This window comes from Aulonocara sp. 'chitande type north' Nkhata Bay, linkage group LG23, assembly GCF_057382095.1.
Source record: "Aulonocara sp. 'chitande type north' Nkhata Bay isolate Kocher_YH1m ecotype deep benthic linkage group LG23, A_spYH_male_GT1.1, whole genome shotgun sequence".
NCBI classification, from domain to species: Eukaryota; Metazoa; Chordata; class Actinopteri; order Cichliformes; family Cichlidae; genus Aulonocara; species Aulonocara sp. 'chitande type north' Nkhata Bay.
In genome coordinates this window covers 41,049,259-41,073,831 of record NC_141365.1, presented here as the reverse complement: position 1 = coordinate 41,073,831, position 24,573 = coordinate 41,049,259, and the positions used below count along the sequence as shown (strand labels likewise).

The 24,573-nt window shown below is 46.9% G+C and overlaps 1 protein-coding gene across 2 annotated transcripts in view; it reads right to left on the bottom strand.

Annotated features, from left to right (window-relative positions):
• LOC147302421 (neuropilin-2-like) overlaps nt 1–24,573 on the bottom strand; it is a 59,280-nt gene that overhangs the window by 18,558 nt on the left and 16,149 nt on the right. For both annotated transcript variants that reach the window (XM_086281909.1, XM_086281910.1), the window contains exons 3-11: nt 20,484–20,665; nt 13,816–14,046; nt 12,273–12,428; nt 11,563–11,732; nt 10,459–10,614; nt 4,018–4,162; nt 2,047–2,222; nt 1,515–1,694; nt 1,276–1,420 (exon numbers count right to left, since the gene is read on the bottom strand). In XM_086281909.1, the coding sequence (XP_086138035.1) occupies nt 1,276–1,420; nt 1,515–1,694; nt 2,047–2,222; nt 4,018–4,162; nt 10,459–10,614; nt 11,563–11,732; nt 12,273–12,428; nt 13,816–14,046; nt 20,484–20,665 (1,541 nt within the window). The remainder of the gene's footprint in view (nt 1–1,275; nt 1,421–1,514; nt 1,695–2,046; nt 2,223–4,017; nt 4,163–10,458; nt 10,615–11,562; nt 11,733–12,272; nt 12,429–13,815; nt 14,047–20,483; nt 20,666–24,573) is intronic.

Sequence of the window (24,573 nt, the reverse complement as noted above, 5' to 3'; positions counted from 1 at the left end):
TCCCTGCTGAGTTCTGGTGGTCTGTGAACAATGTGTGACCCTTAACAATAGTACTGTGTGTCACGTTTCCCCCGAACTCTCCACTCCATCTTCAGAAAGTCAACTCTGTCAAGCGGTAAAGCCTAAAATACTTTTTCATTTTGTTCCCATTTTTTAAGTTGGTGTTTAGTGTTCATTGGTTTCTGTGCTCTGCTTTCCACATGTCAATCATCAGGCAGCAGCTAATGTAAAACACATTGTTTCCTGTGCTCTGGAGGAGCTCCAGGGGAGGATAAAATGACCAGGGACCAGGTGTTTAGAGCAGCAAGCTTTAAGCAGCAATCATAAACTGCATGGAACTTCCCTCTGTTCATTTTTTTTTAAAACTGTACATAATGATGGATTGAAAATATGGGTGCTGCATCTTTGCACAACGAGGCACATGCAAACAGACCTGTGCACATTTACATTTATATTGTAGACTCTGTGGTTACTTTGTTAGCTGGATGTGCAGTAGAGGTGATAATGACAATCGCTCTTCAACTGTGCTCTTCATCAGGTCTTGTGGGAGCGCACAAAAGCACATAAATCGTCCTAATGAAAGCGTAGCTTGACATGCTTGTGTAATAAAGTACGTGTCTAGAGAACATGCATGAACACTTTGCTCGTTTCCTGTGGCGCGTGGGGTAAACGTGTGTCAAAACATGCATATGTACTCATGTTTAAGCGCTGTTGTAAATGTTGAGCTATACTGCCCAGTCGTCCTTTTGAGGCACAGAGGGAGTGGTAAACAGTGAAGGTCCATATGTGCATGAGTGCTGATGATAGCGCGTATGATCCGACAGCACTTTCACATCTGGATAACAGACCACGCTGGAGAGTGAACTGATAAATACTCTCTCTCTCTGGGGATGCATTCATTTAAACCAAGCTCTGTCCACTGCCTGCCGCTCACGGTGCTTGTGGATACTTAAAGACAACCTAACACAAAGCCCGGTGTAATAATATCAGAAATAAATCAGAAATAATTACTTTTCAAGGGTGCTATCAGTTTCCCTTTCTCAGCTCACACGGGGTGTCTCTTTTCACCTCTGGCATCCTCTAATGACTCTCATGCATATCTAATGTGAGGCTCGCTTTTCTAGTGAGCCACCTTCCTCAAGGTCCATTCACTTCTGGTTAGAGTTCATTACAGCGCAGGGCAAATAATTCAGCCTGGAATACTGTAGGCAGCAAATTATCATATATGTATATAAAATGATCCTGTGTCAAACAGATCACGGCCGAGCGTCCTACCTGGAAGGTCACAGCCCAGAATCTCCACTCTCATCCCAATGCCTGCCGGAGACCACCGCTCTGGATAGAGTCGGATATACTGGGCCACTGTCTCCTCGAAATGCCGGAGCTCTGGGGTGTCATAGTGTGTGTTCCCCTCAAAGATCTGCACAAAAAAACCAACACTGCAGTGGTTACTGAACTGGTAAAAAAAACACACAAGAGCATCGCTCTTCATCTGCCCGCCTCCCCTGACCCACCTTTGGTAAGCTAGTCTTGCTGTCCATGATGAAATTCCAATCTTTCCCATTCAGGCTGTGTGCCACTTTGTACTTCCTGACAAATGCCCGGTTATCTGTGGCCGCTCCACTTCCTGCGTCTCCTCCCCTCGCTCCCTGGGTGATGACTCCGCGCACTGTCTTGGCTAAACCCAGGTCCACCTGTGGAGTTTAGATTTATAATTTAATTCAATTCAATTCAGTTTTATTCATATAGTACCAAATCACAACAACAGACACCTCAATGTGTTTTATATTGTGCGATAAAGACAGTTATAGAAAGAAAACCCAACAATCACACTATGAGAAAGCACTTGGCAACAATGGAAAGGAAAAACTCCGGGCAGCCATTTTTTTTTTGGGGGGGGGGGGGGGGGGGGGGGGGGGGGGGACTCATAATAGTTATGTTTTTATGGCAGCTGTGCTCTGTGACTGCGTTTTAACTTAACTAGAAGGTAAAGGTGTATGCTAACATCATTGCTTTAAAGTAATGCACAATAAATGCAAAGTCTACCTGCAGCCACTCCTCTCCAGCCAGTGGCTGCGCAGGAGCAGGGAACCAGCCGGAGCGGCTGGCCACGAGACGGGTGCTCCCGGGATTCCACACCACGTCCCTGCTGGATGAGGTTGAGATCTGGGCATCGGGGAGCAGGCCGGACATCAGCCCCTGCAGGTCTGAACACGGAGCATCTGGAGGGGAAAGGCAGAGAGGGTTAGAGACTTCTTTAGTTTCCTTGGAAGAAGAGACCACCTAACGCTGTGCTGGTACACATTTTCCCACCGGGGAGCTGTTAGGCTTTGCCGCAGGATCACACTGCTGGCCACTGAGCATTAAGAGTTTAGACTGGAACAAACAGGAAAAGATGAGGTGAGAGACAAGAGAATGGAGGGAAGAGAAAAAAAAGATGTGTAACAAAGCGCCACCGCTTCATGTTCAATATGCAATTAGGCTGCCATTAGTGAGATAAAAGCATATGTTAAGTCTGCTGCTGAATGGGCACACTTGTCTGCTTTGCATGCACGCTTCTCACATCTAACAAAAAAATACCCCGAGCGCCATATAATGCTGTTCGGAGCATTGTTTCTTTATATTCTGTACAATAGCTCATCTGCTCATTATGCGACACACATTTTATGTACATTCGCCGACTGAGAGACATTCGCCGACTCCTCTTTATGTACACGTCAAAGTGCTCGGAAATGAAACTCATTCCGATACGGATGGGTGAGTAGAAGTGAAAATAAAATAATATAAAACTTGCTGAGGGAGTATGTGTGAGAGAGAAATGAGGATTAAGGGGATAAAAATAAGGTATGATACAAGGAGCGGGGAGACAGAGAAGTAGAGAGTGGAAAGAAAGAGTGGTGACGGGGGTGAAAATAAAAGCAGAGAAGGAGACTTGGAGCGGGAGATGACGGCTTGGGGAGGCTGGGAAAAGGAGAGAGAAACGCAGAGATGAGTCGCCTGCAGAGACAAACAGTGGGAGAGGGGGAAGGACGGAGGTAGGCGGAGTGAGAGACGAGCGGCGCTGGATGAGCGCGGAGGGCGTCGAGAGAGACGGAGGGGAAGAGATGTGGGGAGATGTTAGTAGTGCTGACGGTTTAAGAGAACACAGATCAAAGTTTCATGCTGTTATGTCACCGCAAATGCAGGAGATGTAAATAATGAATAAAAAGCGCAGGAGACGGAAAACGTGTGACTGTGCGTACGTGTGGGAAGGGTCTGTGTATATTCCAAGAGGTGTGCCTGCTTTTTTTTGAGGTCACGCGCTATATTTAGAAAGCGCCTGTGTGCTGAAGCACCTGTACTGTAAGAGCTAATAGTTATTCCAATAGCAGCTGTTGAGGCTGAGGCGAATCACAGTTTCTGATGTAAGAGTGAACGGGGAGCCATGAATGATTGATCGGTACTCGTTTCTCAATCTAGAGGAGCTCACGGAGCAAAGACGGCACATCAAAAAAAAAAAAGTCTCCAAAACCATGAGAGGAAAAATGGGATGTGGTGGTGGTGGGGGGTGGCAGCGTTGAGGGAGTCAGAGACAGAAAAGCGAGCAGAGGGGAAAAAGAAGTGGGAGAGCACTGAAAGAGGAAAATGACACTGGTGGTGCCTCTGGAAGAAAGAATAGAAGCAGAAGCTTTCTTTAATTAGCCCGAGGGTTGCCATGTTTAAACCACAGCAAGAGGGATTGTGGGAGAGAGTATAAATACACATTTATGTCTGAATGCGTGTGTGTGTTTGATCCGGCCCTTTAAGGTTTAGGAAGTTAAATGTCGTTAAAGCTGATGGGTTTTTCTTTCTTTTCTTTTTTTTAGAACAAGTTAGATTTTAAAACAGTGCTTTGTGTTGGTTGAACCGAGAGGATAGAGCTGGTGCATGATTACTGATTTAAACCCACGAAAAGTTCTGTTCAAGCCATGAATGCAAAGCGGGATGATTCTGGCAACTTGACTGCTTCATGACACGCACACACGCCAACGAACGCACCTGTAATCTGGCATCCGTAGAGCTCGAAACGAAGGGCGATGCCGTTCTTCCAGGTCTGTGGTCGGATCCGAACGAACCGGGCCAAGACCGGCTGCGGGACGCGGTTGAGAACCACTTCGGCCGGATCTGTGTTAGCGTGGAAAATCTGGACAGCAAAGGCAAACAGAGGACAAGCAAAAAAGGTTGGTTACCATCAGGAGGAGATGTGCTGTAACTTAGCTGTGCTGTCTTATTTCTCTTTCTCAGTTAGACACACACACTCTTGTTTGAACACCCACCCACAGTGCACAGTTTCGCTTGGCTTCACACACACACACACACACAGTGGCAGGCCGGACAAAGCAGAGACAACCCAAACACGGATCCAGTGTCACCAGCCCAGCTGTCGATGTGTTTTAGGGTCGAAGGTTCAGCACCGGGAGGCTGGGAAAGCCCATCGAAGGATGAGATTTCCTCAAACACACACACACACCCTATCGACATCTATCGACTTCCACACACCTCTGCACTGGTGGTCATAGGAAGCTGTGGGAGAGTTGACCTGACACGACAGAACATGATTAGCCGCCGGAGGCAGGAAGTCTGTCCAGGTGGGCAGGATGCGAGTGAAATTCACTTCCTGACGCTTCCACAGCATCAACATTCACTTCTCCCTGAACCGCTCCTTTCCTCCCGTAAGGCAGCGGGGTGGGGCAGCGAGGGTGGAGGGGTCAGAGGGCAAATGTAACCGCGGTGGTCAAGTTACTTCCTGTTGTGGGCAGAAAAGTGTGCAATCGCCTGTGATGCTCGAGAGAATCGGATGGGAACACTCAATTGTGACTTCCTCCTCTTTCCTTCCCCGCATCCTCTTCCCTCCACTCTCGAGCCCACATCGCTCTGAATCCCTTCATCTCAAAAACCTCCATTTTCTACATAAATCTCCTCGTCCAGACCGCGCTGTTGATGTCTCCTCACACCTCCCGTATGCCTTTCTTCCTCTTGCTGGCGGCTACTCACTGTAACCGCACACCCAGACGCAGGAAACCACAGGAGCCCACACAAACACGGTCACATCCCACGCACCCAGATAAGCAGGGTGAGCGTCTTTTAACTGAGTGACTGTTAAGTGTCACTCACTCTCTGTTTGCGGTTGACCGTGCCAGCTGATAGGAACGCCGCATCACAGCTGCCGCACACAATGGAGAGATGGGAAGACAACTGCTACAAGCGGCTGAATTAAAGATTAAAAGGCATCATGCCTAAAAAAAAGGTCCCTACACGAGTTTTCTTTTACTTTAATTGAGATCAAACCTCAGCACTCTACCACAGCCTTAAAAATTTGATTTTTTTAATATATTTTTTTAAAATCATTAAAGTCTGCTTTCTGTTTGACCCATTTACAAAATTCCCCTAACTCTAAAAAATGATATTCCAGAAATTCCATAACCGATGGGAATACGAGTGATATCATTTCTAAAATCCTTCTCGGGGGGTTTTATTTGATTTTGGGCATGGCCTGATTAAATCAAGTGGAGCTCACACTGATAATACAAAGCGCTGTGAGTGTTTGAACAGATAAGCGGGCCTATCGCTGCTCTATCTGCTGCTGGATCGAGGATAGACAGCTGTTATGTTTACCTAAGAGGCAAAACAGGGGATGTGGTTATGGGGGTTATGTAAACACCAGTGCGCGTCCACGATGGAGGGCAGGCCTTGCAATACAACCGCCCCATCATTCCCACTCCCAGATGCCGGGTATGTGAGACAAAGAGCAGCACGTGAGGCAGTAAAAACGAAAATGACTGCGGGGGAAAGGAAGCGCGTCCTCAGAAGGATGGTTAATGACAGAAAAAGCGAGGGTGTGCGGGAGAAGGGAGCGGCAGACAGAAAAAGGTTGAATGGAGGGCAGAGGACATAACTTAGGAATATGAAGGGAGTGGTGACGAGCAGGGAGGAAAAGAACAACGAGCAGATCGACTGTAACAGGAAATACTCCATCCAAGCATTTATCACATAATAAGCCAAAATGAGAAAATTCAGTGGAATTTCCTCATTTGGGAAGAAGCTGGAAATGCAAAAACAAGCAAAAAAAAAACACAAAAAAACCTAACGAACACTATTTTTTGTGTAAAGTTCCAACTTTGGCACAAAGTTTACTTTAATAAATGCCACGTAAATAAAACAGCAGTGCGTTTCGGTCAATAGAAGTGGGTAGACTGAGGAATGACTGTAAAATATCTGTGGGCTTCAGCTTCCCAGAAATGTTTCAAAATGCCCAACGTTGCTAAAAGGCCATCAGTCAATGCACTGCAACACTGCCAGCTGCTTTTCTTTCCTACTCATCTTTGGATAAAACCTGGGAATGTGGCCAACATTACTGACACAAAAAGAATAATTTTCTCAGTACGAATCATCTCCAGAGGCTCTTTTTATTTTCCTTTTAAAAAGCAAATTATTATGGATGTGAGTGGAGAGAGAGCAAACTTAGAAGAAAGACAGCACAGAAAGACAAGGGCAGTGAAGAGTTGCCGGTTTGGTCTTTAGTGTCCTCGGTTCTCACGACTTCCTCCACTCTATTGTCAGGATACCTGAGTGGTCTCCCACTCCTCACCCATTACTTCTAAGGTTAAAGGTCAACGGCCATGGGAAGCAGATGGTTGTTCATTGACTAACTCGTTGGTAACCTGGTTACTTTTTCGCCAACTTGAAATAAAGGAAGTTGTAGCAACAGGAAGGGCGGTCAGTGTGGTTGGTGTCTGGGCCACCTCCAATCTGCCTAACAACTGGAATTTTGGGGTTTTATTTTTTAATGTGTGTGTCTATACGGGTCCCTCCCCTCACGTGAGCGTGCTTTCGAGGTGGGCTGAATAATTGATGCTGTCATGTTGTGTCTCCAAGTGAGCCGAGAGTCATTAAAATATAACGAAGACCCCATTACGCGCTCACATAGCAACATGTGACGGTCAGGCCTCTTTTTCGCGGACATCGGCAGAACCCAGGCACCACGGGTGTTTAACTATTGATGACTTTTGCAGAGAACCAGGTCACCGCGATGGGCGTGTTTGTATTATAGTAAACATCCTCCTGACATTTCTAAGCAAACAGAGCACAGAAATGTAATGTGCAATCTTAAAGCAGGCAGAGGTTTGCTGGATCTTGTTAGAGCGCTTGTTCCTGGAAAGTGAGGTGCGGATGGATGTACACATCATAGCTTGATTCATTTACCATCCATTCTGCGCTGTTTTGGCACACATCTCCTTCCTCTGTCAGTGTTTTTCTGCAACATGATGGCACCAGGGGGAGATGTGGCAAGCTCTCTGCACAAGCCATTATTTGTTTTCCAGCCATTTTTTTTCTTTCTTCACTCCCATGTTGTTCTCCTGATCCAAGCCTCTTTCTCCGTCCATTACACTTTTCATCCCCCCTGGCTCTCTTCCCCTGTTTCTCACTATGAAGATGTTGACAGTAGAAACTGGTTCCAGCTGGCCGCTCTCTACAACTAGCTCTAAGAGAGGCTGAGGCGAGTGTGTGCGCGCGTGCAAAGGTTGACGTCGTGACCCTAACACCACCTCTGGTCAAAGCCTCCTGCTTGGTGCCGATGTAACCGATTGTGTCTCGCTGTGTGTCGGCGCACGCACACGCTGTTTTTAATACGCATCAGCATGTAGAATAAGCGGAAAACAAAGCCTGTGTGTTTGTGCCCGAGCTAGTGCTGTGGGATACTACAAATGTGGGCATTGATCGCATACCAAGTGAATACAGGGCCAGTATTAGCGATACCACCTGATCGATCGATATGTCCACCGCTAGCCTGAGAGCTACAAAGGTAATAAAAGGCTATTCTATTCTCTTCTACTCTACAGTGTGATGGAGGTGCAGGAAGAAAAGCTGAAGGCTGACTTTTCACCCCCTCTCCTCCATGTTACTATGTGTGTGTCAGTGTTAGACTGATTTAGCACATACAGTGCCTTTCAGCAGCACAAAGCTTGCTTAGCACTGGGACGCCTGGGATTTTCTTCACAGACAGGTGACAGCGTGTGTTTTAAATGTTAATTAGTTTGGGCGCGGGAGCGTGCGCATCTATTTAAACAAAACAAAACAGAAGAAAAAAGTCGTTGCGAAGCTCGCGTCTACGTGTAAGTGTGCGAAATATGCAATTCCTGAGTGTCTTCGCATCTCATCAAGTAATGAGGCGCATATGTGAGAAATGTGACTTAGAATTAACAAGTCACATGGGTGTCGAATTGAAAATGCGATGGCATGCAGAATATTTGGGAAAAAAATTAATAAAATTGACAGAAACGCCCACACCTGGTGGTGTGATTGAGGTGATTAATGTGCAGCGCTGGTGTGTTTTACACCTTTCTGCATCACTCTAATTTCCCACATTACTTTCCCTTTTCTTCTTAGGAGCATTCAGCCCTTCATCCTTTGTTAACACATCAAAAAAGCGACGCATCGTGTCAGAGAGCTGTCTTCCATTAGCAAACACGGGGAGGTAAGAACCACCAAGCTGGCCCTTTCTTTCACGGGTGATTCATACGTGATGCACAGGCACACTCGTGCCTCAACCTTACGCACACGCACACACACTAATGACACGTCTACACGCTCCTGTCCAAAGCTGCACGAGCTTCAAGCTCACTGCTAAATGACAATTAGAAGAACCAAATCCCAGTCATTACAGGACCCCTGACGAGAACTGAGCTTCAACCACTTAAGGGCTCTTTGGGGGGCTTAGGACAGGCTAACCGGGAGTTTGTAAAACACCAGTGGTGGATTAGCAGTCACGGAAAGATTCAACTGCAGCCTTTGGAGAACAGAAGGGAACCTGTCTGACGAGGGTCACGAAGAGTAAAGCGAATTCTTTGGCTTCACCATCACGAAGTCCGAGGTAAAAACCGTGGCTGCAAACTCTCCTAGACGGCTCTCTCTGTGGTCGGCAAATACACAAAGAGCAGGTTTTATGTAACGCAATCTGAGATGCCTCTTTATTATACATAAGAGGAGGGAGAGTGTGCAATAAATCCTTGTAGAGTTTGAATTTAGAGCCCTATCATGCATGCAGTAAATGCTGTAGCTGTCATATTTCTTTATCATCAGAAGCAGATGGTATGCTTAATCAATTCTGCATTTTATGTAGATTAAGTAGTGTCCAATTAGAAAAAGCAGCAGGCATTATTCCCTGACTTTGCTTCCTCAGACTTTTGTTTGTCAGGTTTTCACCATTTTCTTTAGAAAACGTACATTTTTCAGATTTTGTTCTATCTTTCACAGATCTTCAATCCTCCTACCGCCTTTACGGTTTTCTAAAAGCTAACAAAACGCTGTTTTCAAAGCAGCGTAGCGCCACTAATATCTCTCTCCCGAATGCAAAATGCATGCCTAAGCATCTGTCTGATTCCGTGTCTCAAAGTGTCCGAGCAGTTTTTGCTCAGACGGATTACCGGACTCAGATTACACGCCGCAGACAGGCACACATCATATACGTATGCGCTCACACGCACAGATCTCCAGACAGGGAGATCAGCCAGAGGTTATTTAAAGAAAGGGAGGGGGTCCTCTCAATTGTGTGTGTGTGTTTTTCCGGGGGTTCTAATAAATTGCACAGATGTTGACTTTTGTGTCAAATCCACATTTTGTTTAATAATCTCTACATCAAATACCCCCCACTGGCCCCACCCAAACCAATCACTGGCACACACAGAAGGATGAGGGGGGGTGGGGAATCCCAGTCTGTGCGGGTAGTGTGGATTAACCCCTCTTTACACACACGCCCACTCTTGCCACTCTCTATTTTTTTGTTTGAAATCCACAGTGACCTTAAACCAGATGTGAGGGACAAGGTTTAAATGCCCTGGAAACAGGCTGTCTGCAGGTCACGGCATGGCAACAACCTGCCATTGTGTGTATATAAGTAACAACGAGCAGGCAATCAAATGCAGATTTAACGAGGCTCGATCGAAGCACTAAATGGGAGCGATTTTGGAGAGTAATGCTGCGAATCTCTCAAGGCGCAAATTTGCTCAGTCCACACCTGGCCGGCCTCCAGAGGGTTTCACAACCCCCAGGTGTGTGTGTGTGTGAGTTAGGCTGAGAAAGATGATAAATAGCGGTTCCAGATAAGGGCACACAGAGGACTCCATTGTTCTTGTTTGTCAGGTTCCCCTCCTCTCTCTATCTCTTCCTCCCTCCCGTTCCCTTTCTCTCCAACTCATGACTGAGGTCATGACTCGGGTTCATAAACAGTCTTAGAAGGGGAAAGACTCCTTCAGGAATTTAGCGTCCGCTGATGCCATTGATATGGCTCTCGAGCGAACACAACAACCTTAGTTGTTTGAGAACATCTCGGAGGTGTAAATGCGGCGTTCAGCGTGGATGCTCGGCTTCACTTTAAAGCGAGCTTGCCCGTTGGACCATTTCAGGCTTCGTTTTTACTTATAAACACGTTTAATGCTCTACCTTGTGGTTCTTGCCATGGCGGTACACCATCCAGTCCTCTCCGTTGGTGCTGACCTCCAGCTTGAAGGTTGTGACGTAGTAGGACTTCTGCGTTTCCTTGGATATGGCGCCCTGTGTGGCAATACCGGTCAAAACCTTGAGGAAATGAAGATCCACCTGGAAAAAAGGGGGAAAATGTATAAAACTTGTTTTCATGAACTGAAATAAAATAGAATAGCGGCAGAGAAAGCTCCGTAGACTGCAGGATGGATGTGCTCCGGGCTGATGCAGATAGCCGAGCAGCTGCAAGTCTATTGCTCACACAGCAGCAGCAGCAGATTGTGGCCTTCTACTGAAGAAGCCTAGGTGGTATCTATGAGTGTGTGTGTGTGTGTGTGTGTGTCTGTACATTGTGATGTGTGTAAGGGGAGGAATGGTTGGAGGCAAAGATCAATGGCGCAGTGTTCGGATGCATTCCTGAAGAGCACCTTCATCAATCACGGCCTTCTTGCCGCTCTCCTCCGCGCTCTGCCTATGCACGCGTTTGAGACAGGAAAGATTGAGAGTGTGGAAGCACTTCCTTATCATCGGTTCACAGTTCCTCCATTCCCTTTATGTGTGAGCACCTCTGTGTGTCCCCCACTGTACGTGAGAGCCTTCTTCGCCGAGCCTTCTTCCGCAAGTATCACCGAGACAAATTTACTGTCACCAGCGAGTTAACGCGTCGCTGATTCAGATATCAGTGTCGACCCGCTCTAGACTTTGTGCCTTAAATCAAATATTCGCCTTCAGATTTCTACCAGAGCAAACCAACTGCATTTAAAAGTTTCTTAAACACCCGGGCCCTCGAGACAGCTCAAATGCGCGGTTATTTATATTTGGTGGCACGGCTCTGTTCTGGAACCTCTCTGCCCCTTCCACGTACATTCAAGGCAAAGAAAGAAGCAGCACGACTTCTTTCTGGGGTACGAAACAACTGCAGGTGGGCTAAAGCGACTTAAATAGTTGACATTTGCCGACTGAATGCATGAAAGGGTACCAGCTGATCCGTCAGCTGCTGCGAGCTGCCGCTGACATCGACTGATCTCGACAGCGTAGGCCTGCTTGAACCTCGCGGAGTGATACCTGTATGTATTCCTTGTTGCTGTCCTCTGCCGGCGTCCAAGCGTTGTCGTCGTTGTTGAGGCGAGCCTGGCGCGGCAGCCAGCGATTGTCGTAAAAGGACGTCGAGGCCGTGATTTGGTCGTCGCTGATCTTCCCCGACTCCATGCCCAGCGCCATGCTGCAGTGAAATGCTGACGGGAGAAGAGGGAGCAACGTCAGCTATGTTTGCATTGAATATAACTGAATATAACGGTTTAGCAGACATGAAAGAAAAGGCATGAGGGGCACAGAGCTCGAAAAAACAAGAGGCGTGAAGTTAAACTCAGGCAGACACAAAGAGAAAAGACAATGAGAGGCAGAAAGCAGCCCAACAGGTGAGTGAAGTTAAATTGAGGTTGAGTTAATTTATATTCTAAAAGAAAATAGTATGAGCCCGCTTCTGAGAAATCATGCTCTCTTAGGAGAGCGCAAAATAGGCTGAGAGGGGCGAGGGAGCGCTCCGAGATTGAAATAGCATTAAAGCAGGCACGGCTGAAGAGATCGAGAGGGTAAGAGGAGAGGAGGAAAAAGAAAAAAGATGAAGAGAGAAAGACGAGTGTCAGCAGAGATGACAGAGACGAAAGCGGTGAAAGAGAGAAAATCGAGTTGGGAATAAAAGCAGGTAAGCAAACCTACACTCTGTACACACAAATGCACGCACACGTGCGCTCTTAAAGTGATGGTGCACTCACAGTCGGAGACTTCTTTTTGTGTCATGTTGTAGCGGGCGGAGAAGCCGTCTTTGGCGACAGCCATGTCGGTGTGGAAGGAGAGGGACAGCAGGCCGGAGGACGATTGGATCTCTGGGGGGATCTTTGTCCCGCAGTACCGGCCAATCAGAGGAGCCACTGCACACACACGAAATTCATGTTTATACAGTCATATTGCAAAGAAATGATTTTAAAAGAAACATTCGTGCTGTTATTTTGAAAAACTCAACATTTACTGCTTTTTCTGTATGATGCTACATTCAAGGAAGGAAGAAAAATCAGAAAAAGCACGCACATGTGATAATTCCTATAAGATTAAAAAAAAGGAAATCCAGCACTGCAAAGACAGGTTTCCAGTGGTCATGCTGCTTCGGTAAGTGTTGTCTAATGACTCACAGCATGCCTCTCCTCCATCTCCCCTTCCTCCATTCATTCCTCTCTCCCTTAACTCTCCTGTCCATCCCTCCATCTGCCATGTGTGTGTCTCAGCCAGAACCCAGCAGGAGAGGGAATGGAATCCCTTGCTTTAATGCAAGCTGCACTGGGATCAGCTGCAGACAAGCACTCACACACGCATAGACACACACATGCGCGCACGCACTCACAAACATTAAGGATTACAACGGTCTCCAGACACAAAAATTCTTCACCCTTCCGCCTCGTCTCCCGTCCCTCTTTCACGCCCAAGGAAACTCAGGCTCACTGGAACTGGGTTACACTTTAATTTGCTCCTAATTCTCAACTTTGAATGGTATAAATTGTTTTCAGCTATCAAAGCTCCTAAATTCAAGGCTATAATTGGAATTTTAAATCCACTTGGATCCCTTCTTAGCGACTGAAAATGGAATAATTAGAGCAAATCCTTGGTTCCCCCCCCCCCCACCCTGCTTCATATTTTCAAAAAGAAAAGGAAAAAAAGAGAGAAGAAAAGGAACTCGGCAAAGCGAGAGGTGAGAAATGAACCACTCACCACTACTAATGTGGCTTTCATCAGCTACAGAGCAACTAGCATTACCCTATGGCGGTCACTATCAAAGCCCCTTGATAACATCCTCAAATGTTTTTCTCCCCCAAACCCCTCCCATTCCCACTTTCTGATCTCGGCTCTTTGCATACAAGCAGATACTCATCGTGGCCGTCACTCTCGCTCACCCTGGGGAGGAAGGAAGTGCTAGGTGATAAGGATGGAGGACAGGGAGGAAAGTACGAGGGGGGTTAGGAACGGGTTGTTATTATGGAGAGGGAAGAGAACCATGGGAACAGATTGGTCCTCAGGGGTGTCCAGTCCCCCCCCTCCCATGTAATGGGATGGACTGTACGGTAAGAGCTTACATCAAAGAGAGGGATGCCTGCACAGGAAATTGAAGGCTGCTATGCAGATTTCAGTGTAGGAATGTGCATGTGGAAATGTGGCTGTCCACGCACGTTAAAAGGTGAGGACAGGGTGTCTTTCCAGTGTGTCTACGCTCACGCTGAGATATTCCGACATCTGTTTGTGTGTGTCTGTGTGTGTCTGTGCGCTCACCTTGTGGCAGACCGTCCCACACGTCCAGCCAGTCGTACTTGCAGTCACCCTCTCCGACCAGCAGGGGGTCGTTCTCGAGATCGAAGGTCAGGAAGGTGAGCGTGATGTCCATGTGGGGCGGGGCAATGATCATGTAGGAGCATTCCAGATTGTGAGGGTATTTATCCGGGAACCCCGGGGACTCGATCATGCCGGTAGGGCTGGTGAAATTGCGGAAGCAGAATTCCGAGCCTAAGCAGACACACAAGGATAAGAGGATATTTAGAGTCGGGAGTGAAAAACAAAAACAAAAACCCATAATGGTCGCGTTACGAGCAGGAGCAATCGATCACGTGGCGGTATCTCATCTGACTTGCAGAAGGTGTTTCAGAAACTCATTCGTCACTGACAGCCCCGCTGGGATTTTACAGTAGCTGCGGTGGTGAAAGGACACGAACGTGCACGACTCGTGGCTGTAGATGGAGGAGGGAAAAAACCCAACAGAGCGAGCAAATGCTCAACTGGGCATTTCTAATTTTGCATCACGCAACGCAAGCAGGCTTAGAGCTCTTTTTTTGTGCATGCTCCCCTTAAATTCATACCACCTCTGTGCTCTCAAACAATGACAGTGCACTGCAAAACCCAGCCTTTACCTGAGCCCTTAAAAAATTCCACCTTTAAAGACGGAACCCTGCTTTAGAGCATATATTTAAAATTTTACCCTTTTTTGGGTCTCATTTGCACTCTGTGTGTGCGCGTGTCTTTCACTTTCTCTCGCACACCTCGCTCATGCATACCACAAAAGTTGTGTAATGGTTCTAAGTGGGCCCTTTGCGGCGGCTCCTCATTAGCTATGCAGATTTATGCGCCCTGGGCGGCTCACCTTGAGCGGCAGCAGCTGTGTGGCTCAGATCATCTACCCATCAGCCACTGCTCCGCGGTCCACTGGGCAGCCTGAGTCACGGCCGAGTGTTTATGGACCGGCACATCAATGAGGCGGGAGAGAGCTGACAATCCAGCACACACACACGCACACACACACACGGCAAATAGACAGGTCTTCACACAAATGTCACACGCGCTGCCTCATTCATAAGCTGTGTTTATTTTCCGAGCCTGAGTTCGCTCACCCTTTAAATAGTTCTATCTTTACAATGCAGGCTCCGTTCAGTCGTACATCTTTATGCATTTCTATTTTCATGCTCACCGGACACACACACATCCTCATGTGGCAACGCTGCAAAGATACGTGGGACAAATCGCAGCTCTTCCTCTAGAACTAAAGCGCACTTAAACTGGACATTGTGTGTTTTTTTTCTTTTTGCTACTTCTCTCCTGCTGAAATGACTCGTTGAAGGTAAATTCATTTAAAGACGCATTTAACTTCAGTTTCCTTTCCCAGACAAATGCGCCTGGTCGGTCACTACCAGCAAGGAAAAACAAGCCTAAGCTAGAAGCATTTTTCCCATCGTTGACTCCACTGGAAAGCTGGGAGGTCAGGTTGAAGAGGCTCACGGGAGGAGGCATCTGGTGGATTTCAAACCTGGGAAAGCGGCGCCGCATCCAGGCAAGCACTGCACTGTCTCAGGGAGCTGCCAGGGCTGCGTTTGATAACCAGATTCATATTCGTAGAGGCGGCGTTTAGGAGCACAGACGCGTTAGTGGAACATTCCTTCGGCAGCATTCCTCGGAGGCACCGGTTCTTATTATCAGGCGGCCCTATGAAAAGCTGAGGGGTCGACTGTGCTGCTCTGACCCCCCCCTCCCGGTGTCTACACTTGGTAATGGCAGAGAGCTGACCCTAATCAGCATAGAGACAGAGGGAGGAAAACCCAGGAGACGTATACCATATCTCTATTTGTATCCCCATTTTGTGAGAGATTCTTTATACCCCGTTTTCTCTCATTTCCTGCCAAAGCCTCACATTTTTAAAAAAAGTGCTTACATATATAGCTGAGTGCAATGATGCATATATCTTCCTATTGATTTACCTGGCACCAATACATTCATGTCACAGTTGACAGTTGAGATGTTGACAAAAAAAAAATGTATGAATCTTCCCCCCCACGCGTTAAAAGCAGGCATTCAACCCCTTGTGTCGACTCCCACACACACCGTTACATCAAAACACCCGTGGATCAGTTGCCTGGCTGCCTGTACGCACACACAAACACACACACAGAAGTAGGGATGCTGAAATGTGAGGGTAATTTACAGCCAAGATCTCCCCATCCCTTCAACCACTGACCTCAGCTCTGTGTGTTAAGTGTACAGTTATAATGTAGGAGTAAGCAGCATCAATCTCCATGTATCTGTAATGCGATCATAACGACAGCAAATGAACTGCGCAGTACGCATGAGTCACATCTCCTGCGAATGCTCCTCTTTGCATGTACGTTTTTGCTCACACGACCCGTTTCTTGCTGCCTGTTTTCCCTCAGTGTGTGCGTGCTTGAAGGTGTGTGTCTGCATGTGTGAGACCCAGTAACACACTGGCCTTGTTTCTCACTGGGTCACAGTGCAAAGCAAGTCTGCGGAGTCCTGCTGGTGAAATCTTCAATCTGAGCGCAGCTTGACTCCACCGCCCATCCAAACACGCCGTGTCTGTTACTCGAGGAGCTGTCGCCCTCGCGCGACGTCACGTGCCGATGCTCTGCCGAGTGTGCGCATATGCACCTTCTCTTTGCGTCACTGCTCATTAGCTCACAGTGTATGAACACGCCAAAAACAAGTCCCCCTCGCCCCTTTCTACCTCCCTCTGTCACCCCCTCATGTCTTAAAAACACACACACATGCCTGCGCACACACACGTGCCTGTCTGGTGCTTGCATCGCACCATGAGCTGCCATTTGGCGAGAGCTGTCTTCTGGCAAGGAGCGGGAGGTCATAGTGTGAGTGAGTGAGAGTGTGTGTCAGTGTGATTGGAGGTGGGGTGGGGGTAAGAGGGCGAGTTGCTGGGTAGAAACCACTCGATTCTTGCACATGAGTGCCTGATGTAGTAGCGGCAGCTCCACACGTTGTGTCAGGGCAACCCCTTTCCTCTCCTCCTCCACCCAGCGACGCGCCGGGCCTGTGTTCATTCACTCTTTCAACCCTCTGTCTCGCCTGGCGTCGACATACAACTCTAGCTGAGGGCTCACCTCTGCGTCTGCCGCACATCAAAACCTGCCTCACCCTCCTCTCTCTCACCTGCCTGTCTCCGCCTGACATACAGCTCACTCCTCGTATACAGTCGCGAGCAGATCTCTCGTGTAACCTCCCCACGCTTGAGTTCGGCTCACGGTTTCCATTGAAGAAAATCTCTCCCGAGGCATCTGGGGAAGGGCGGTGTACGTGCATGCCTGTGTAGATGTGTAGCGGAAGGGGCACGCTACACAAGGGTGTGGGGGGAAGTGTTGAAAACCCACAACAACAAAAACAACAACAACAACAACACTGTGAACAACTGGAAGACCCAAGAAAAGGAGAAACAGCATTCTTGGCATGCTGTGGTTTGACACTTTTATATATCCGGAGAGACAATTCGAGAGGAATGTTTCTTCTTAGACTGATGCCTCTGTTGTGTTGTTGTTGTTAAATGAATTACCATTATCAATTGTTTTTCATCTTCAGCACACACACACATACAAAAAAATGCAGATGCCAAAAAAAGCCCTCCTGCTGTTTGTGATCAAAGCCGTTCACGCGGTTGCTGATAATGTCTTGTTATTTCATTCCGGGTACGCGTTTTTCCTCATCGCTGATCAGTCTTAAGCGCTCTTGTTTTTTTTTTGTGCTCGATTTATTTATTCATGACTTTAATTCACCTTTTGCCGGTTAATTACGTGAGCGTGATTTCGGCAGTGGGATGGGGCTCATGGGTTTTTCAGGAATAAACAAGTTGCAATCAGCCGTAACAGCCATCACTGACGCGTCCAATCAGCATGATAGCATCAGAGAGACACGCAAGGCCAGTGTGTTATGTCTGGTACTTGGGCGGGGGTCCCTGCCGTAGGCTGCGCCCTCTTCCACCACCACCCGAACCCCCAGATGCCACAGAAGCGGTCAGCAGCGGTCATGGAGGAGACCCAATGCCCCAAGGTTCTCTATGCTCCCATCTTAACACTGGATTGGCTGCCACTGTTTTTCTGCCCCCACTGAACTACTGGTGGGCTTTGGGGAAGGGTGAAATGGGGGCTTCCATCATAAGTCTTCCCCTTGTAGCCGTGGTAACAGCATCAGCAGCACGTGACTTTGTGTGGGGTGGTAGTCAGGGCTGTATAAAGGGTTAAGCACGCATGAGTAGGACCAAAGTAGGCCACAACAATAAGGGGGAAGGGAGGGGGGCTGTGCACTTTCACTGTACAGTAGGATTAAGGCGTTTGTGCACTGTATGTGTGCGTGTGCATGAGTATAGTGGACTGAGGGATAGATGGAAGACCCTGGCTCTTCTTAGGACGTGAACCGAAGGGTGAAGGGTTATTTGGGACGGATGTAGAGCCAAAGGTCGACTTGTGATCCTCAACGCTGAAAGTGATTAGCTCTAACTGTGCTGTACCACGCCACTTACACACACATAAACCACACACAAACACACACAGTGGCAGTGGCACAAACAGATTGCTTGTCCAATTCAAAAAACCCCTGGAGTAGCTACAGTCACTGCTTATGTAATAAGGTTGAATGAACAAAACAAAAACAAGCCACAGTATCATTAGTCCAATGCAGAGAAAGCAGGGCAGGATATCTCAAACACACACACACACACACACACACACACACACACACACACACACGGACAGAGTCAAAACCAGACCTGCATTGTCTGACTTCCAGACACAGTGTGGTGGGGTCAGCCTCAGCTGTCTGTTTAAGATGGGGAGGAAGCTGAAGACACGCACACAAACACACACGTCTCCCAGCTGTTTGCACAGATTTCTATCTGTCAGGACACACCCTTTAAAAACACACACAGACCCATAAACACAACCTCCCAACCTCGACACTGTACACACAAACTGAGTTTTGTGCAGCTACATTAAAACAGACTGGACTAAAATTCATTTCTCCATCACCTCCCAAAAATAAAAGCGCGCAAAAATGCACAACGCCTAAATCCGTTAAGAATATTAAAAATAACGCTTGCACAATTGCCACTTCTCCTCTAGTAAGTAAACACATCTCAGCCTCGGATCTCTGTGTACCCGTCAGAAGTTGTAAGCTGTTTAGAGGGCCCGGGCCTGCCACGGTAAGACAAACAGCCATGATGAGAGAGCGTGCAGGCGCTGGGAACGCCGTAATTAACACATGGCCTCAATCACGCATCCTGAATTCATTTCCACTCTCTGACTCACTCCTTCTTTGTCAGTTTGTCTCCCTTAACCCCAATCATTTTCCCTCTCAGTTTGTCCCTCTCTCTCTACCTCTCTGTCTCACACACACACAAACATACGGGTCTCTCTTCCCGCCTCCACATACAAACATACATAGAGCCAGACAGAATCTCGCACAACAAGCTGAGTGGAACCACCCACACATGCAGCCAGCAGACACCTACATGTGCTCGCACAGTGACACCAGCTCTTACACCCCTGTATTTATACCAGGATCTTGTTAAATGCACGGCAACCGCATCCCCCCTCCACCACAATCCACCAGCCTTCGATCCATCTATGCGTGAGACAGATGCAGTCAGTTATACCGCCAGGGTCTGAGCTCGGTGTCCTCGGTAACATCAAATTTGGGTCACACTCATTTGACACAAAGCCAGGGACATTTCTTCAAAGGTGGGAGGTGAATTAACGAATTCTTTCTGTTTTCGCGGTGTTAAATTGAAAAGCATTTCCAGACCCAAATCAGGAGTTACCTTTAACTGCTGCAGAGACAATACGCTGGCAACTCGTACATAAATCTTGTTCCCCCCGAGGCCACCTGACCAATTCACCTCACCTCCTCCCACTATAACTCACACACACAAACACACAAGTGCCACTAAAACAATACTTCAACCTTGCCCGCAAAGCGCACTTCACCTCGTGCACTTTGACGACTTTTGAGAAAATTCCATTTCGCCACACGCTCGTCCCCATCACTCTCCTCGCCTCTGCCTCCGCTCATAAACCTTTGACCTTAAGTCAAACTCCCAAGTAGCCTCGGAGCTCTTTCCATTTTCCATCATCCCACAATAACCCTTCCCACACCCCAGTCTTCCTAACGGCCCCGGAGGAAGTGTATTCTTGCTTCATATAAGAACGCATTCCTCACGTGCTTTGAGGCAACTTAAAAGTTGTTGTTTTTTCCTCGCTCTGTAAGTTTTGCCTGCATTCCCGGTCCCCTCTGCTGAAGCAAATTACTGGGAAAGTGATGGGATGAGTGATTGCGGGTTTTGGGCCGCTAACATGAAGGCAAAGGAGGCGCATGATGACAAAAAACCATTAACTTGAGTGTTTTTGAGAAGGGGAGCCTTACGTTTGATGAAACATGTCCCACACATAAACTGTAACAAAATGATGCACACTGTTTTGTTTTGTTTTTTGTTGTTGTTTGTTTTGCTTTTCATGTAATATAAAATATTGCTTGAATTGCCCAAAAATATCTGCAGAAAAACAAGAAAATTAAGAAAAAACACGATGAACTGTGTGGCGTTGTTGACTTAATGTGGCACTAAACAGACCCAGCTTTAAGAACACAACCCGTTAATGCTTCCTTACCTGTTTTGAATATCTCGTAGCGCAAAGAGAAGCCGGCTCCCTGATGGGCGTAGTCAGAGACAAATCTGATTTGGAGGGATGGCCCAGATGAGATAATTGGCCCTGGGGCGATGTTGCTGCAGTGCCGCCCCAAAACATCGGCCGTCTCTGAAGTTCCATCGCGGATCTCTATGAAGTCGTATCTGAAAAGAATAAGAGAAATGAATTAGATTCTTTCCTGTTATGTTAAAATGTTCTCTTAAAAGCATTCCTTAAAAAAATCCTAGGATGCAGCATACTCAGAGTTTAATGCATCAGGAAGGGATTAAGAAAGGTAAAGAGATAAAAGGAGAAATGTAGAGGGGAGATAAATGTAGATAGTTATGGGGTTATGCAATCGGCACAGCTAATAAAAAACAGACAGGTGTGGATCTATTTACCGTCAGAGTTCAGCCTCAGGACAGAATACACAGAGCGAAATAGCACAACACAACTTCAAGACACAAATAAACATCTCTGCCACACCTCATATGTGCTGCTTCCCCTCAGCTGTATTCAATAAATTTAGCTCTTATGACCCAGTTCTGCTTGAGACAACAAGCTCAGATCCCTCTGACATCAGCTCGAGGTTAGCTCCCGCCATTTTACCAAATCTTGGATAACAGGAAAGAAAATGAAGAGAGGGCTGCGTTTGAGCAGAACGTAATTGAACAAGTGGCTGCAATCTGAGGGTGAAGACTGGGGCAAATGGATGGATTTGTTAATAAGAGGCGCAAAAATAGGCAGGAGCTCATGAAATAGTAAAACGGTGAAGGCTGGGGGGGATGATGACATTAAGGTGAAGGAGCAGAGAGTAAAATTGGTCCAAAGAAATGCACAGGCACCTTGCTTATTAGCTTACACATGCTTGAGCTCTTGGCTCATTTTGACCTTTGACTAGCTAACTGACCCTGAATGATAAAAGCAAATTCTCAACTGGCAGGCTACTACGCATGTGTGTGTGTGTGTGTGTGTGTGTGTGTGTGTGTGTGTGTGTGTGTGTGTGTGTGTGTGTGTGTGAAAAACACACACAAAGAGGCAGCCCAACCGATTGATCCAAAATTAACCCCGAGTGTCACTCCTGTGCCATTATTAGACATAAGCGGCGACACAGAGTCACAGAGTTCAGTCAAAAGAAGATTGTTATTTCCATCCGTCTGTCCTGGGAGCAACAAGACCCACCGCGATGATCATGTGGGGTATAGGATGAAAGAAGAAGCCGGCTTGGAGGTGGGTTGCAAAGTGGCTTGCAGATGCACCACAGCTGCAGGCTGATATTTAGTATCTGTTTCCCTTTAAGGAAAATACTACATGGATGGATTTTACAGCATCAAAGTTTTCCAAATTTCCACTTTTGCACTTGTTTTCCACAAGGACACAAAGTTTAATGCAGCTATGTAGCCTGTAAGAGATAACACACATAAAATATGGATGTAAAGATTTTTCACTGATATTCATGTAGGCAAAAAAAGTCTATGAATGGTAGACTAATTTGGTCTCCTTAGCTCCCTTAACGGCTAGCGAATACTACGCAGTGTATGAAAACACAGCCCTGCCTTGGACAGCCATCATTAAATTATATCATAGCTCTGCTGATATGATAAAGATGGAGCTAGTTCATGTTTTGGAGCTGAAAGTGAATCACCAGGTTTCAGGATAGTAATTTTGGGTTGTGTGAATACTGGAAGGTGTGGAAATCTCCGTGATTTTTGCTTGTTTCTAACTCAGTGCTGGATTACTGTTTTAAAGCAAGTTTCAATCATTTTCATCCAAATAGTGTCTGAGAGGAATCTGCACTTTTCTATCTCTTATATTCTCTTAAGCATGAGCTTGTTTTGCTGCTGTATGAGTACAAGATTTGTGTTGTTATTGCATTGCAAGTTGTTGCAACTGTGAATAATTTCCTTGTAATTTTATAATCTATCATGATACTCAATCGTGTTTCTCTCTACAAGTGTCTTTACCACACACACACACTAAACACAAAACACTGGGTTTCCCAATGTAGCTGACTGCATTGCTGCAGGCGTCCTGCAGCTACACCCTTCAAACATACAGGCATGCAAAACGCACTTGCTTCAATTAGTTTGTGTAACAAAGCTGTCACAAAACAACAGGGCTGCTGTTGTCTCGCTAATTAGCGTGACGGGTTGTTTGATGTTAAAAAATCGTCGCAGATGACTCCGGGTTTTGGAGCCGCCTTCAAACCCAGCATCTCGCCAATGTCCCGAACAGGTAAGCGCTTTCCCCCCCGCGACTTCTCTACAATGAAAAGCGTTCAGAAGAGATGAGACAAACCAATCAGCTCAAGGCTGTGTTTCTTTGTGGAATCTCAGCACTAAGACTGCTTTTGTGCTGCCTGCTTGGAATAAAACCTGGATTAAGTAGAGTCACTAAGCCTCTTTTTTGGCTATCGCATTCCTGCAGTGTATTGATTCCTATACAGAGCATTCAAGCTAAGACTGCTGATGGAGGGATAATCCCAACCATATTAATCTAGGTCAGAGTGGTACATGCACAGGTGAGGCTCGAAGTGTGAAAATGCTGCAATGAGCCTGCAATATCGCCACATGAAAGCATCTGACCAACAAAAAGAACGTACAGGACGAGGCGAGTTAATTAAACCAAAAAAAAAAAAAAGAGTACATAGGACATGCACTTTGGGAAATAAAGGAATCTCAGGTTTGATTTGGCCTTGGGAAGATTTTCAGGTCATGGTTTCAGAGAATATTTTAAAGCCGAGATGAAGGTAAGAAGGTTTATATATGAGGCAAAGGAGGGTTTAACGAAAACAGTGCCAGAGTTGGATTAGGGGGAAACTGCAAGACACAGTTTCTGAAGCCTGATCCGTTTACTCTGGTCGCAGCCAGTTGATGGGTTTGTGGACTTGCAGCTTTTTCATTATGTTCATTTCAAGGCTAGTTGTTGGCTTCCGCAGAACTTTTCACACAGCTATGTTACCTACAGGAAGGTGTTTAGCTAAAACTGTACTGACACACCTGTTAGCTTGGTTGGATTGAGGTGCGATCACATTCATGCCACGAACAAACTGCTCTGGAGTTAATTTAGAACCCCACCAAGACCACCTCCTCCAAAGGGTCTCGGTTTTGGTCTGAACTTGAGTGGAATTACTGTGTCCACTTCTGCACAGGTGAACCAGAGTCTAATTTAAACCAACCAAACACGGCTGGTGTGAAAGCAGCCTTAGGCTAAATAGCATGATAGCCTGATATTGCTACACCTCCTGAACCGGTTTCAACAGTTTCACTCTCTCTGCCTCTCTCTTACCAATTTTTATTGTTATTTTTTTAAAAATTCATAAATCTTAAAGTTTCAAAGGTGCACTGCGACATGTTTCAGTCTTCCTGCACGCTCCTCCAGTCTAAGCTTGTGATGACGACTGGGGTTCAAGCCAATCTGCACAAAAGAAGGCCTGAAGAGCTCTCCTCCTAGTAAGTAAAGAAGCTGTTGTCCAATACTCTTATACGTGTCTTGGTTGTAATCCTGCATTACAGAGGCGATCGTAGAGGCTTTAGTGGCAGGCTCCAACTGTGAGTCTGTGAGAGCCGCGGCCAACCCTTAAGTACGCCTGCTTAGGGCTGTTACTGACACATGCTTTAGGGAAAACACACACTCAAAACATGTGCCAACAAACACACAAAGACAGACGCGTACACAGACACATGCCGCATAGACAAGCACATGCGTGCGCGTACACAGTCGATGCTGCATCACCAACGCCGAGGATAAAAGGCCCGCGAAGGAGCTGAGAGCCTAATTAGGTTTTAATTGATTTTGGAGTGGGTCTCTATCCTTCCCTCCCCTCTCCCTCTCTCCTGTCGTGGATTAGCGTCAGTGAGTGAGTGTTCCTCAGATGTGATTATTGACCTGTTCGCTCAGCCTCTCCCCAGGCTCTGATGAATACTTGCATGAGGACCTGACGTGTGAGAGCCCACTGTCTGTCTCTCCCAAGCACACACTTGATTGCATTCCAGGACACTGCGCAGACACACACATAAATCATTTGCACATGCGCACTCGCACATCTGCGCCCATGAAGGTACGCATTAGC